The sequence below is a fragment of the Ovis aries genome, chromosome 7 (genome assembly GCF_016772045.2).
Source record: "Ovis aries strain OAR_USU_Benz2616 breed Rambouillet chromosome 7, ARS-UI_Ramb_v3.0, whole genome shotgun sequence".
Classification (NCBI taxonomy): Eukaryota; Metazoa; Chordata; class Mammalia; order Artiodactyla; family Bovidae; genus Ovis; species Ovis aries.
Window position 1 is genome coordinate 53,506,393 of NC_056060.1, and position 16,775 is coordinate 53,523,167.

Here is a 16,775-nt window from a genome sequence, read left to right on the forward strand (position 1 = left end):
TCTAGACACATGGGCTTCAGCAATTGCGGTGTGTGGGCTCAGTAGTGCGACTTCAGGGCTCTAGAGTACAGGCTCAATAGTTGTGGTACACATGCTTGTTTGCTCCTGGGCATGTGGGATCTCCCTGGAACAGGGGTTGAACCAGTGTTCCTTGCATTGCATGGCAGATTCCTAACCACTGGACCACCAGGGAAGCCCCAACTTCAGTTTTTCATTTCAATTTTTGTGCCTTTTGAAAGGCTATTGTTAAATCTTAAGTGAGATATTTGTTAAAGCTACTTTCTTAAAGACTTGATTCTAAGAGTGTTTTGACTTCTTCTAGGTCTGCAGTTCAGTTTTTCTCCTAAGATCTGTGATGTTTTCAGCCTTCTCCCTGCTTTTGGTTTGGTTCACAGCTTTTTGAATACCATGTTTTCCTTTGTTCTAAAATTCTCACTGTGTTGGCTGGAATGCATCCTCAAGTGATTTTGTTAGAAAACATACATGGTAGATAACTTTGAGTCTTTGAATGTCTGAATTTCTTCCACTCCTATTCCAGAATAAGTAAAATTATACTCTGGAGTATGACCATCCATGCTGAGAGTCTGATTTTTCCCAGTTGGTCAATATACTTTTAAAGAGCACATCTTCCTTTATTGCTTTGATATGAACACCATGATGCCAGGCTTTCTTAAAGTGATATGGTTCTGCTTCTTCATTTTTAAGGATTTCTCAGTAGTATGCTATTGATTTAACTAACTGATAATCAATGGGAATCTAAATTGTTTTTAAAGAACTTTTGCTCTCAAATAATGATTTGAAGAATGTGTTATTAAAAAATAAATGTGTTATTAAAGAATAAATGTTATTAAAGAATAATGATTTGAAGAATGCAGTTATTAAATAACTGCACGCTCTTATCTACAGCATATTATTTGCCAGTATCTGTCTACGTACTTTATATATACTAAATTATTAATTCCTATTGTAAATCTAGGAGGTAGTTATTACTATCATCTCCATTTTACTGATGCATAGAGAAGTTAAGTTATACAAAATCAAACATTTTGTAAATGACAAAGTTAAGATTTGAGGTCAAGTAGTTTGGCTTGAGTCCCTACTCTTAATCCATCTGCTCTTTCCCTTGTGTACATCCCTGGAGGTGGAATTGAGGGGTGACAAAGAGGGTACCATTCCATTTTTAATAAAGAGGAAAGCACTCCTGGCAGTTATTTACTAGACACATAAGCAGTAGAATGTTAGGAGTGATGTCATCTGAAGTTTTGAGTTTCATAATAAAAGTTTCAAAGACTGGCTCAAGAGTAGCTCAGAGGGATTCTCAGTACTCCAGGAGCCGGCTGAGAGTTGAAGGAATCCTATTAATTTATAATGCTCTGGTGGAAAATTGCATTCTGAGCTAGCAAAAGTTGCTCATATCATCTTTGCCTTCTAGGGAGCTTTATGTTGTCCCATTTATTCCCTAGAAAGGGAGAAAAAAATAACTTGAATAGAAAATGAGGCTAGTTATGCCCTAACAATTGCACCATGATGTAAGTAGCATTTGAAACACCTTATCAGAGCTCATGCTTCTGTATGATGCTTTAAAAGTGTAATCCACAGTTTATATGGCTTTATTAAAATAAAGGGCTAATGTGTTTAGGGAAATAGAACCCAAGGCAGGGGAAGGGACATTAATGTATAAAAGCCAGAGGGCTGTCAAAATAACCTTGCAGTGATCTGATATTTACTGAGATTGTACTGTCATTCAAGGAAAGTTTATTGTTGAACAGTGGCTGAATTTGCCCCTCACTTCACCTTTTCTAAAAGGGGAATAAAGGTTTTGAATGCCTATAATTAATTCATCAGTTTCTGCTGCCAGACTTCTGCATGCCAAGAGAGGAGACTTTCAGAAGCTGATGCTACGAAGAATGTGGTAATTATTACAGCAATTTTTGTGTCTTTTTATTTCCTCTCAGGCAGTGGCATAGCATTGGGAGATTACTAGTGGTGAAGAATTAAAGAGTAGTTGGTGTAGTTTAATGAAAAAAACCTTTTGGAAGGGTTAGGTTTTTTTTGTTTTTGTTTTTAAATGGGCAACTTAGATGCCTGAGAGTGTATGTCTAAGGAAACAGTCACAATCTAGAATTCCTTCCCTAGCTCTAGTCTTTTCCTGAGTTGCTGAGTTTCAGTGATACATATTAAAGCCTTTTTCTTTCTTTCTTTCTTTCTCTCTCTCTTTTTTTAAAAATTTTTTTGAGAGAATCTTTCCAAAAATGTGCGCAGAAATACAGAAAAGAAAGAATTAGGTGTGCACTGAGCATGGAAAGATGGGAATATGCTGAAGGGCCTGGATCAGACTTGTTCAGTCAAGGGTCAGACTTGTCAATGTGTTGGTGTAGATGAGATGGACCATGGACATTCTCAGTATTTTTTCCTCTTATTCCACTCCTGTCCTCCATCACACTTGTACACATAGGACATTGTTCTCTACCAAAATAATTTTTGATAGAATTACGTTCTCCAAAGTAGTGAAATAAATCTCAGTGTGCTCTTGAAGTATTTTAAAGATAAGGACAAAGTAATCATCTAAAACACAGTTGAAGGCAAGAAAATTGGGAAGGGAAGGGAAGCTGGGAGCATTGACCTATGAGATATCAAGATTTATTTCAGCTTAAACCTTGTGATAAGTTTAAACCTTGGTGTAGGTAGAGAAAAATAGATTGATGGGGTTTAATAAATCAGTGAATAAGCCTGCATGTGTGCTAAGTCACTTTAGTTGTGTCCTACTCTTTGTGACCCTATGGACTGTTAGCCCATCAGGCTCCTCTGCTAGGGGATTCTCCAGGCAAGAATACTGGAGTGGGTTGTGCCGGGGTCCAGCCCCGGTGGATCCAGGGAATTCGAAGGGTGGACGGCATTGGCGTGGAAAGACTTGTTTATTTATTAATATAAGATTAGATTAAGAAACTGTAGTGTAGTAAGAAGATTAAGTGGAGGAAGAGGGCTGAATAGCTTGGTTTACACGGAAGACCAATAAAATTCCAGACAAGGAATTTGCACCATCTACGTTGGGCCACTGGCGCCCGCTTGAATATCTAAGGGTGCCTCGCCTTAAGCTCCCTTTCGTGCGGGTCTTAACAGCCAGGGCAAGTAAGTAGACCTGGTGAGCCTCCGCACCCCAGGTGGAGATTCAGCCTGAAGTTAAAGAGCAGAGAGAGGGAAAGAGAGAGAAGAAGAAAGAGAGAGAGACACGGGGGGGAGCCAGAGCCCCAAGAAACCAGGCCGAGAGACTAGTCCGAGAAACTGGCCCGAGAAGCTGGCCCCATCCTTTATTGTTCAGAAGGCCTTTTATACTTTTGATAAAACATGGAGATCAATGGGTAACACAAAATTATGTAGCGTTCGCAACCCAGATTGTTTCCGTATATCATTTTGTATACAAAAGGTCTCAGGTGATTTATATTATCTTCTGGCCAAGAGGCTTGTTAACACTTTTTGGCTCTCTTCCTTAATGAATGTTAATTTTGTTTCCCCTGAAGTGTTTCTCTTTAATCTACATCTCCTTAAAGCATTAAAGTTACATCTCTATAGAACAAAGGTGCAGTGGGATATAACAAAGAAGGTACTTAACTCAAAGATCTAATGTTGCTAATACAAGGTCTACTACTTGTTTTTCTGTATACCAACTATATCTACAAATAAAGGATGTGAAAATTTGGCAGCAAGCATTGATTCAACAAATGAAACCTTTAATCAGTCCTATTCTAAAGATTTTGACTCCTCGGAAGCCCCTACATTCCTAGGATGTTTTAAGCTTCCTGTGCCTCCTGCGGTCAGGAGGCCTCAAACAATCACACACGCAGCTGTGCGAGTCCTGCAGGCAGGCTAGAAAGCCATCAGAGGGTTTTTTGGATTGAAACACTCTTTCAAATGCAGAAGACTAAAGCCCTGAATTGACTTTTTCCAGAAAATGTCAGAAGAGTGGAAAAGCAGAGCACAAAAGTCGGCAGATTTTTGTTGGGGTACATGCTTAAAAATTTCCAGAGGGGCCCCTGAAGTCTGAGCACGCCTTGCGTATGTCAGCTTCCTTCCTCATGACCTTGTCACGGGCGGGATTCCTCACACTGGCTCCCGGCAGGGTTGCCATGCCCTTCTCCAGGGGATCTTCCTGACCCAAGGATTGAACCTGCAACTTTTGTCTCCTGCATTGGCAGGCTGGTTCTTTACCTCTAGCGCCACTGGAAATTTGTTCATTAACAAGTGGTATTCCAAAGGCATATAAACCAGACATAATCAGTAGGTGATCTAAATTTGGAAAGCAGAATTTAGAGTAAAATAGATCATTTTTATGACTTGAGGATAGGAGAGGGTATCTTAACACACAAAAATAAAGTTCAGAGGGGAAAATATTGGATAACTTTAGCTATTAATTGGGCTTCCCTGATAGCTCAGTTGGTAAAGAATTCACCTGCAATGAAGGAGACCCCGGTTTGATTCCTGGGTTGAGAAGATCCACTGGAGAAGGGATAGGCTATCCACTCCAGTATTCTTGGGCTTCCATTGTGGCTTAGCTGGTAAAGAATCTGCCTGTAATGTGGGAGACCTGGGTTGAATCCGTGGGTTGGGAAGATCCCCTGGGGAAGAGAAAGGCACCCACTCCAGTATTCTGGCCTGGAGAATTCCATGGACTGTATAGTCCATGGGGTCACAAAGAGTTGGACACAACTGACCTTCACTTCACTTCACTTCAGCTATTACTACATCAAAATTGAAAACTACTTTTTATCAAAAGATTCTATAAAGAAAATCAAAGGAGAAACCACAAGCTGAGAGATATGTAATGCGTAAACAGATTAAAGAATGGCATCCAGAATATATAAAGAATTCTTACAAATAATACTAGCAGTTCAAGAAATAAAAGATTAATGGCACAAAATAAGAGCAGGCAATCCTCAATCAGAAACTGAAGGGCTGGTAAACTCTGACCAAGACAGCTGTGATGTTTCCTTAGCTTGACTAAACTTAGGATTCTGAAACTTCTCATTGTAAATTCTGCCTCTGTGCCTTTGAGATATAAGTGTTCTTAAAAAGCCTCTTGGTGGTTTTGTAAGCTAAAGGTGTCTTGTCTTAAGGCCCTGGGGGGTCAGCCTTTGAAACAGAAGGATTAAGAGAGACAGTGTCCCTACCCCTCATCTCTGTGGAAGGGAAGCCCAGAATGGGCCAGTCATGGAGAAGACAATTGGAAACTCAGAGATAACTGAAAGTGTTGGACACATCCCATTGGTTGACCTCCTTCCTGATGTCCCCTGGTATTCTTCTGCTGGCTCACCTCAGGATTTAAAAACCTTCCTGCCCTTTGTTTCAGCAGGCTTGAGTTCACAGTGCATTCTTTCTATCATTGATATAGCCTCGAATGAAGTCTCCTTACCTGTTTAAGTTTGATCATGCAACTTCTGCTTTGATACCTCTGCTAAGTAGCTTTAGTCGTGTCTGACTCTGCGTGACCCCATAGACAGCAGCCCACCAGGCTCCCCCGTCCCTGGGATTCTCCAGGTAAGAACACTGGAGTGGGTTGCCATTTCCTTCTCCAATGCATGAAAGTGAAAAGTGAAAGTGAAGCCGCTCAGTCGCTTCTGACTCAGCAACCCCATGGACTGCAGCCTACCAGGCTCCTTTGATACCTCTAATCAGGAAAATTATAAAACTATGCATGCATACCATTTCATAGCCATCAGAATGGCAAATGTTAGACTAGAGAGCAATAGGAACTCTTCTGCAATCTTGGTATAAATATAAAATGGCAGAATCCTTTTGGGGTACAGTCTGATAATCTTGATAGGTTTAAAGTGTTTATCCTCTGATTCAGCAGCCCCGTTTTTAGATACTGTAGGAGAGGGAACATTTACCTCTCTCCTTTTAGGTTGTTCTGGCTGGTGTGATAATTGACATAAGACAAAGTATCAAGAGAAAGACAGTGTAATTTTGTATGTATGGGCACCCGCATGGACAAAAGAGTGGCTCCTAGACAGTGAGACAGTTAAGACTTATATGCCATCCTTATATGCCATCCTGAGCTAAGGAGAGGAGGGTAGGTGTCTGGAACCACAAAGGGGGGGAAGATGGGAAGAGCAAATATTAGGTGAACAAATATTTTCCATGCCTTACAGGAACAATGGGGCACAGAAAGGACTTTGAACAAAGAAGTCCTATTGAGCTCCCCTACCTTACCATGGGGTTTCCCAAGTGGCTCATTGGTAAAGAACCGCCTGCCAATGCAAGAGATGCTAGTTTGATCACTGGGCTGGGAAGATCCCCTGGAGAAGGAAATGGCAACCCACTCCAGTATTCTTGCCAGGATAATCCCATGGACAGAAGGAGCTTGGTGAGTGGTAGTCCATGGGGTCATGAAGAGTTGACATGACTGAGCAACTGAGCATGCATGCACAGCTTACCACACTATCCCATACTCTTCGTAGTTACCTCTGGTGGGAATTCTTTTCCTGAACCAGGCTCCTCATCTAAATTTTTAGAAGGGGAAGGTAAAGAGCTTTTCTTGAGTCCACTGGGTCTTGATTGACGTTAGCGCAAAATAAGCCACATGCCAAAGGGGCACATTCTGGGATGGCTTTCCCTGGACTCCATCAATACATACCCTAAACAGACTCTTCCTCAGATATACAAGGAGATATGTAGAATAGGACTTACAGCAGCTATGTTTGTAATTAAAAAACAAAACTGGAAAGAACCTAGTTGTCTATCAGTAGGAGAATGAGAACAAAATTATGGTATAACCATAAAATAGAATACTGTGTATAAGTCAGAAACTGGCCAAAGAATGAAGTTGGAGAAGACTATACACAGCATCACATCAAGAATGTAAAATTAATACAGTATTGTAAAATAAAAGTAAAAAAAAGAATGTAAAATTAAAAAACATGCCAAACATACTGCCTAGTGATCCATACATATCACCATGCATTTCTTAATTTTTTTGCACTATGATAAACTTAAACTCTAAGAGTAATTATCTTTAAACTGCAGAAGATAGTGAAGGACATGACCAAAGAATGTGAAGAACAAAGAGTCAGACACAACTGAGTGCCTGAACAACAACAAACCTTTAAAGATAGGGGTGGGGAGGGGGAGAAGTCGATGGATCAGTGAGGAACACAGGGGAGATTTCAAATGGATAGATCGTGTTTTATTTTTTGAATTCAATGGTAGAAACACAGGAGATAAAATGTTCTTTGTACATTTAATGCCTACAATTTTCTTTTACCATAAACCACAAAAAGTGATTTTGTAGTGAAGAATGGGGTACTTCTGTTTCATTATGTCAACCATCCAGGCATCACTTGAATTTTCACTGTGTCCTTGAGGGAGAGCAGTCTTTGATCTGTAAATGGGATTCAGTCAAGTTTTGGCTGGTGATTGGGTAGAACTCCCTTTCCACCTCTGGCTCTGAAATTCAGTGTGATCTCTGACTCATCAAAGTACTTTCTAGACACACAGGCCTCCTCAGGGAGAGAGGATAATGCCAATATTTGGCATGCAAGTCTTGGGAACAGTACTTGACTCTGTGATCCCATTAGGCCTCTTTCACCTCAAAGGCAGGATGGTGAGAGACAATCACACAGAAAATCTCAAGTAAGTATAATTGAGCTAAGGTGAATAGGGACCTGGCGTTGGAGATGGATTCCCTTTAAGATTTCTACCCTTGTTATTCCTCCTTACCTGGCTCAGTTTTCACGATGCGGGAATGCTTTTTTCCTGCAAGTTGGGAAGTTCCTAGGAACACTGAACTTAGGTAGCATTTCTACTGAAGTCCCTGGCTAGGCGTAAGGAGCCAGGATGGGTGCTTGTGGTAAAGCATACCAGTGGAGGTTGGGGTGGTGGTGCTGGGGGATGCCACTGCTTAAATTATTTTCTAGTCACTGCTGCAAAATTTAGACAAACCATGTAGAGGAATTTCAGATGACGAGTGAGGTATTGCATCATTACCTCGTTGGGAAACCTGTTAGAAAATGCTTTCAGTTTCATCCACCTCATTAGAACTAATTCAGATGTATTCTTTTTAATGTCTGAGTAATACTCCCTGGAGCTGATTATACAGAGTGAAGTAAGCCAGAAAGAAAAACACCAATACAGTATACTAACACATATATATGGAATTTAGAAAGATGGTAATGATAACCCTGTATGTGAGACAGCAAAAGAGACAGAGATGTATAGAACAGGATTTTGGACTCTGTGGGAGAGGGAGAGGTTGGGATGATTTGGGAGAATGGCATTGAAACATGTATAATATCATGTAAGAAATGAATCACCAGTCTAGGTTCAATGCAGGATACAGGATGCTTGGGGCTGGTGCACTGGGATGACCCAGAGAGATGGTATGGGGAGGGAGGTGGGAGGGGGATTCAGGATTGGGAACTCATGTACACCTGTGGCAGATTCATGTTGATGTATGGCAGAACCAATACAGTATTGTAAAGTAAAATAAAGTAAAAAAAAAAGAAGAAAATGCTTTCATGTATGTAAGAAGACCTAATATAAGGGTCCTCATTTCAGGACAGCCATAAGTTCCCAAAGAAAAAGAAGCAATGTCTTCTAAGTGCTAAACAACAACAACCAAAATAGCTGTTACAAAATGGATTTTAATTACCAACAGAGATTAAAGAATGGCTTTTCCAGGTCTTCCATGGCCCAGTCATAACCTTTTAGACTGATTAGAGCAAAACGGCAAGCATTAAATGAGAGGAAAGAGTGCTACTTGGGGGTTCTGTGGATAATGTAGGTGAATGTAAAGTGGTGCCGACTCCCCTTCTTATCATTTCGTCACTGGCCTCGTGGGCCCAAGGCAGAACATGGATGTGTGTGGTGGTGATGTGTCGTCTTGCACCATGCCTTGGGTGATTGTTGTGCGAGAAATGATAGAAATACGCTTGTTTTTAAAGATCATCCAAGCAAGTTAAGATGTGCCCTTCAGGAATCCCATCCTCTGATTGGCCCTCTCCTAGAAGAACCAAAGAAGAGTTACAACACTTAGTGCTGGCAACATTGGGGAATGACTGAGAAAGTCTTGCAGGTTGCTGGTTGGTGTGCAAAATGGTGCAGCGACTCTAGAAAAGTTTGGTAGTTTCTTGTGAAGTTAAATATACTTTTACCAAATGGCCCACCAGTTTCACAACTAAAGGAATTAAAAACGTGTGTGCACATCAAGAATTATGTGAAAGTGTTATTAGCAGCTTTTTTTTTTTTTTCTTTTTTTTTGGTGTTGGAGCATGTAGAATCTTATTTCCTCAGTCCAGGAATGGAAGCTGTGTCTCCTGCAGTGGAAGCAGAGTCTTAATCGCTGGACTGTTAGGGAAGTCTAGTTACTAGCTGATTTATTCATCATGACTATTCCACTCTTATGTGTTTACCCAAGAGAAATGAAAATGTGTGTGTGTGTACACATACTGCTTCAGAGGATGGCAATGGGGCTGGCAATGCCAGTGATAAAAGAACTTACTGAACCAGAAGTGTGGGTAGAAAGTGAGATTTGTTGAGTTTGCTGCAAAGGAGCAGTGGGCAAAATCAAGAGGGGATCTGCCCCAGGGGAGAGAACCTGGGCTCCTTTTATGGTCTCTTCTGGTCATCCTTGGGTTAATGTTCCACCCATATGGTGATTAGGGTTTGGTGTGCCAAAGCTCAATCATCCTGAAACGTCACTGCTTGTGACTGCTGGTTATTTCCATTGGGGGAGGGTGTCTTATCTTGAAAGGACCTTCCCAGCATAAGATGACTGTTCTGTTGTTAAGCTCCACACATGCTAACATGTGTTAGCAGATGTTAGTGGCAGCTTTACTGGCGCTGTTAACCCAAACTGGAAACAACAAAAATGACCACTAATTAGTGAGTAATCACTTACTTGTGTATTCATAAAATGGAATATACTCTTCAGCAATAAAAAAGAATATTGATACATTCAACAACATAGGTTAGCCTCAGAAACTTTATCCTACAGGGAAAAGACAGATACAAAAGGCAATGTACTGCAGGTTTCCATTAAGCTAAAAAATATTGTGGCAGTGTGATGCAATTTATAATAAGAAACATACAGTTGATCTTTGAATAATGCAGTGATTAGGGTCACAAACCCCTGTACAGGTGATAATCCACATGTGACTTTGTAGTCAGCCCTTCTTATCTATAAGTCTGCATCTGTGGATTCAACCAACTGTGAGTTGTGTAGAACTTTAGTACATATTTACTGGTTGGGGGGTGGGGGGGGGGCGGGGAGGGGGGAACCAAACTGTGTATAAATTGACCTTCACAGTTCAAAACTGATTGTTCAAAGTTCAGCTGTACATCCCTTGATATTCGTGGAGAATTTGTTCCAGGACCCCTGTGGGTACCAAAATGCAAGGATGCTTACATTTCTTACATGTAATGGCAAGGATTTGCCCACAAACTACGCATATCCTCTTTAGACCTTCTCTTGATTACCTATAATACTTAATATGATATAAATGTAACTGGTTGCTGGCGTGTGACAAATTAAAGTTTTGCTCTTTAGACTCCTGGAGTTTTTTTTCTGAATATTTTCCTTCTGAGATTAGTTGAATCCTCTATGTGGAACCCATGGATACAGAGCCAACTATATTTGATCTTTGTCTCCTTTCTGGCACACAGCTCTCCAAACTCGAAATTTCCCCTATGAAGAGAGCAATTGAAGGTGTCTCTTGTTATGTTAGAGACAGTGACATGTCCGACTCTTTGCGACCCTATGGACTGTGGCTATCAGACTTCTCCGTCCATGGGATTTTGCAAGCAAGAGTACTGGAGGGGACTGCTATTTCCTTTCCCAGGGCATCTTCTGACACAGGGATCAAACCCAGGTCTCCCACATTTCTGGCAGATGCTTTACCCTCTGATGGAATTCCAGTTGAGCTATTTCAAATCCTAAAAGATGGTGCTGTGAAAGTGCTGCACTCAATATGCCAGCAAATCTGGAAAACTCAGCAGTGGCCACAGGACTGGAAAAGGTCAATTTTCATTCTAATCCCAAAGAAAGGCAATGCTAAAGGATGTTCAAACTACCACACAATTGCACACATCTCACATGCTAGCAAAGTAATGCTCAAAATTCTCTGAGCCAGGCTTCAACAGTACATGAATCATGGACTTCCAGATGTTCAAGCTGGATTTAGAAAAGGCAGAGGAACCAGAGATCAAATTGCCAACATTTGCTGGATCATTGAAAAAGCAAGAGAGTTCCAGAAAAATATCTACTTTTTTAAATTGACTATGTCAAAGCCTTTGACTGTGTGGATCACAAGAAACTGTGGAAAATTCTGAGAGATAGGCATCCCAGACCTCCTGACCTGCCTTCTGAGGAATCTGTATGCAGGTCAAGAAGCAACAGTTAGAACTGGACACGGAACAACAGACTGGTTCCAAATAGGAAAAGGAGTACGTCAAGGCTGTATATTGTCACCCTGCTTATTTAACTGATATGCAGAGTACATCATGAGAAAAGCTGGACTGGATGAAGCACAAGCTGGAATCAAGATTGCTGGGAGAAATATCAATAATCTTATATATGCAGATGACACTACCCTATTGGCAGAAAGTGAAGAAGAACTAAAGAGCCTCTTGATGAAAGTGAAAGAGGGGAGTGAAGAAGTAGGCTTAAAACTCATCATTTAGAAAACTAAGATCATGGCATCTGGTCCCATCACTTCACAGCAAATAGATGGGGAAACAATGGAAACAGTGAGAGACTTTATTTTCTTGGTCTCCAAAATCACTGCAATGGTGACTGTAGCCATGAAATACAAAGACTCTTACTCCTTGGAAGGAAAGTTATGACCAACCTAGATAGTATATTAAAAAGCAGAGACATTACTTTGTCAACAAAGGTCCATCCACTCAAGGCTATGATTTTTCCAGTGGTCATGTGTGGATGTGAGAGTTGGACTATAAAGAAAGCTGAACGCTGAGAAATTGATGCTTTTGAACTGTGGTGCTGGAGAAGACTCTTGAGAGTCCCCTGGACTGCAAGGAGATCCAACCAGTCCATCCTAAAGGAAATCAGTGCTGAATATTCATTGGAAGGACTGATGAGGAAGCTGAAACTCCAATACTTTGGTCACCTGATGAGAAGAACCTACTCATTGGAAAAGACCCTGGTGCTGGGAAAGATTGAAGGCAGGAGAAGAAGGGGATGACAGAGGATGAGATGGCTGGATGGCATCATTGACTCAATGGACATGAGTTTGGGTGGACTCCAGGAGTTGGTGATGGACAGGGAGGCCTGGCATGCTGTGGTTCATGGGGTCACAAAGAGTGGGACCTGACTGAAAGATGAACTGAACTTACCCTGTGAGCCACCAAGAAAGCCCTTTGTTATGTTAAGGAGGTAACATTTAGAAAGCACCTGAGGATAGGACCTGTTGCCTGGTAAAAACCTTGTAATTAAAGGATTTACAACCCCACCTCCTGATGTCTGAGGAGGGGAAGGGGGCTGAAGGTTGCATAATCACCAACACTTAATGACTTAATCAATCATGTCTATATAATGAAGCTTCCGTTAAGCCTCCAAAGGGCAGTATTTGGATACTTTCCAGACTAGTTACCACTGGAGAGTTGGGAAGGCTGTGCTCCCAGTGGACAAGGAAGCTTCACACCCCTTCTCACAGAACTTGCCCTGTGTATCTCTTGCATCCTTCCGCCTGGCTGTTCATCTCTCTTTTTGTAATAAACTAGTGATCTAGTAAGTAAAATGTTTCTATGAGTCCTGTGAGCCACTCTAGCAAATTAATTGAACTCACAGAGGGGGTTGTAGGAACATTTGATTTGTAGCCAGTCAGTCAGTAGTACAGGAAACAGGCTGTGTTTCTAAGCAGGACCCTTGGGGCCTCCTGGGGGCTGGAGAGCGGAGGGGCGGGGTGTTGACAGGCCTTCCCCCATCCTCTGTTTTAGCTCCTCTCTGAAGTACCTAAATGACAGTATTTGATGCATATTTCCTGAGTTGTTTTGCAGATGTAAAAAACCTCTTCCTCTCTCCAACAAATGGAAGATGTTAACTACTTGACAACCACGAGCACATAGCCCTAGGCCTGCAGAACCCTAAGGACTTATAATGTTAACCCCTCTGATACCACCCTGCTATCCCACCATCAGCCAATCAGAGAATTGTGCACAAGCTGATGGTATACCCTCTGATCCACCTGCCTCACCTGGCTTTTAAAAGTGCTTTGCGCCAGAGAAGGGCGGCCGGGCCCGGACTGCTTGCTTAGCAGTCTTCAACTCCCTGGACCCGGGACCCGGCCCGGCTAAGGTCCCCGGGGTGCCCAGAGGAGGAAGGGGAAGTTCCAGACCCTGCCCCTTCGGGACCCCTGGGCGGGCTCACACGCGCGCAGCGTCCTCCGTTTCCAAGCGCTGGGGCAGGTAGCGGGGCTCGGGCCTGTCCCCCCAGCTGTAGATGGCAGGGTTTCTCTAGTATATCTAGTATGAGTTCTACATCTTGGCCTTTTATCCACCTTCAGCAGTCTCATCTCCATCATCTTAAGAATAAATGAGATTTGCATGAGTTCCAAACTTGGGGCTGAAGTACGAACTCCAGTGCTGATATCCTTTTCTTCTAGTTGTTATTAACAGTTCAGTTCAGTCGCTCAGTCATGTCCGACTCTTTGTGACCCCATGAATCGCAGCACGCCAGGCCTCCCTGTCCATCACCAACTCCCGGAGTTCATTCAAACTCATGTCTATCGACTCCTCAGGAAATTAAATGTCGTCAGAAGACCGAGAAGCTCAGGAGGATGAATTGCTGGCCCTGGCAAGTATTTATGATGGAGATGAATTTAGAAAAGCAGAGTCTGTCCAAGGTGGAGAAACCAGGATCCCTTTGGACTTACCACAGAATTTCAAGATATTTGTGAGCGCTATCTGCTCTCTGCAAGCACTTAGACAACCTGTGGGAAGAACACCGTGGCAGCGTGGTCCTGTTTGCCTGGATGCAGTTTCTTAAGGAAGAGACCTTAGCGTACCTGAATATTGTCTCTCCTTTTGAACTCACGATGGGTTCTCAGAAAAAGGTTCACAGAAGGATGGCTCAAGCTTCTTCCAACACAGAGATAGATTTTGGAGGAGCCACTGGATCTGACATAGACCAAGAGGAAGTTGTGGACGAGAGAGCCGTGCAGGATGTGGAATCATTGTCAAGTCTGATCCAGGAAATCTTGGACTTTGATCAAGCTCAGCAGATAAAATGCTTTAATAGTAAATTGTTCCTGTGCAATATCTGTTTCTGTGAGAAACTGGGTAGTGAGTACATGTACTTCTTGGAATGCAGGCATGTGTACTGCAAAGCCTGTCTCAAGGACTACTTTGAAATCCAGATCAGAGATGGCCAAGTTCAATGCCTCAACTGCCCAGAACCCAAGTGCCCTTCAGTGGCCACTCCTGGTCAGGTCAAAGAGCTAGTGGAAGCAGAGTTGTTTGCCCATTATGACCGCCTTCTCCTCCAGTCCACCTTGGACCTGATGGCCGATGTGGTGTACTGCCCCCGCCCATCCTGCCAGCTGCCTGTGATGCAGGAGCCTGGCTGTACCATGGGCATCTGCTCCAGCTGCAATTTCGCCTTCTGTACCCTGTGCAGACTGACCTACCACGGGGTCTCTCCGTGTAAGGTGACAGCAGAGAAATTAATGGACTTACGAAATGAGTACCTACAAGCAGATGAGGCCAATAAAAGATTTTTGGAACAGAGGTATGGTAAGAGGGTGATTCAGAAGGCACTGGAAGAGATGGAAAGTAAGGAGTGGCTAGAAAAGAACTCAAAGAGCTGCCCATGTTGTGGAACTCCCATTGAGAAATTAGATGGATGTAACAAGATGACATGTACTGGCTGTATGCAATATTTCTGCTGGATTTGCATGGGTTCTCTTTCTAGAGCAAACCCTTATAAACATTTCACTGATCCTGCTTCCCCATGTTTTAACCGGTTGTTCCATGCTGTGGATGTTAATGGAGATATTTGGGAAGATGAGATTGAAGACTAGTTAACTTCTACTGCTCAAGATATGGAAGTGGAATGGTTTGCCCTAATCTTTTGTCAAGTATACAGAGTAACTTTGCAGGATATTTAGGGTGCCATTGATTTAGTCTTCCTATGTAGAAGATATGGAAGAACAAGGTTTTATTTTCATGTGGTACTACTGATTAAGGCACATGTATACATTTTTTCATTGCAGCATAATTGAGGAAGTATTAAGCCAAAGGTTCAGAAAATGAAAACTAGAAAATATTAAATATTACAATGTGCCCAAAGCTTTGAATAGTTAAAATTAAATATTTATTTTCTTCTCCAAGCTTTAGGGAAAGAGAGGGGGGTCAAGAGTTAAAGACCTTTTTGTCTCTGAGAAGCATCCCTCTAAGACGTTCTGCGGGAGCTCTCTCAGTAGTACTCCTTAACACTTGGGGTAGGTAGAAGCCTTACTAAAATTGTGCCGAGAGCCTGATCTTATTTACTCCGTATTACATTCTTTCCAACCTGATTTCTGCTAATTTTATTTGGAGGAAGCCCCTTACTCTCTAACTGATTAGATGGCCCCGTGTCATTTTGATCTGCTGCTTTTCAGAATAGAAATTTACAGATAATTTAAAAAATATTTTTTAGTATGTAAACACTGTAGGTCACCTAATATATTTATCAGTGGTCTATAGTCCACTGGTTTTGAGCCAAGTCTAGAATTTATTGATAGTGGCTTAGAAGAATTTCAGCCCTTTTAGACTTTCATGCTGCTTCTAGGCAGTGGAGCCTAGATTCAGAACGACTTGCCTTTGCTACCTTTTGTTCTACATTCTCTCCGGTTGACCCTTGCCCTACCTTTCATTGGTAAGGACAATTTTAATATTAGCTCCAACAGCTCATATTTTTATTTCCCCTGCTGGGATAGGAGAAAGCCTAATATATTCCCAAGCTGAACTGTAATTATCTGCGTTTTGAACACTGCACCACCATAGTTCCAGCGCTAAGTTTCTGAATTCTTTTTAAAAGGGCTTCTCTAATGTGCTATGGAAATTTGTTTTCCTATCCTCTCTTTTTTTTTTTTTTGGCATCAGCACTGTTTCAGGGGATGATTTTGGCTTGATACCTAGATCCCCGTTCTTGGGTTTTGTTGGCTTTTTGAAAAATTGTCTTTCCTTATGGTTTGGTGAGTGGGTTGGTAGCAAAATAAGATTTTTGGTAAAAAGGATAGAAGAATTCAGCTAAAGCTGTGAACATGTTCTTTTTTCCTACCTTGTCATTGAGGATTGGGGAATCGCTTTTAACCGTTTTATGTGTGTGTATCCAAAGAGCATGGACTGTTTCTGGATTGTCAATGAGGATGCTAAATCTTAAAAATAAAAATTATTAAAAAAAAAAAAAGTGCTTTGCGGAAGCCTTTGAGGAGTTTGGGGCTTTTCAGGGCATGAGCCACCTGTCTCCTTGCATGGCCTTGAGTAAACTTTTCTCTGCTCCAAATTCTGACATTTCAGTTTGCTTGACCTCACTGTGTGTTGGGCACATGAATTTGCAGCTAGTGTCTGAAATCCAAGGAGGGGATTATAGAATTCTAATCAGAACAACTGAACAGCTTACTCATCTCACATAAATGATCACTTTCTACTCAGTGATCAGGAGCTCCCTGTTTCTTTTGTTGTCCAGTCCCTGGCAAGCCATAATCTAGTCTCTTCCTATGGGATTGACTAATTTAGGTAACTTATGTCAGTGGAATCATGTAATATTTGTACATCTGTAACTG

At 41.9% G+C, this 16,775-nt stretch overlaps 1 protein-coding gene across 1 annotated transcript; it reads left to right on the top strand.

Annotated features, from left to right (window-relative positions):
• Positions 1-13,230: 13,230 nt before the first annotated feature.
• LOC114115615 (E3 ubiquitin-protein ligase RNF14-like) lies at positions 13,231-16,394 on the top strand. The gene is given in 2 exon segments (XM_042252442.2): positions 13,231-13,908; positions 13,910-16,394. Coding segments are annotated over 2 exon segments (1,272 nt in total). The 5' UTR covers positions 13,231-13,756; the 3' UTR covers positions 15,030-16,394.
• Positions 16,395-16,775: the final 381 nt, after the last annotated feature.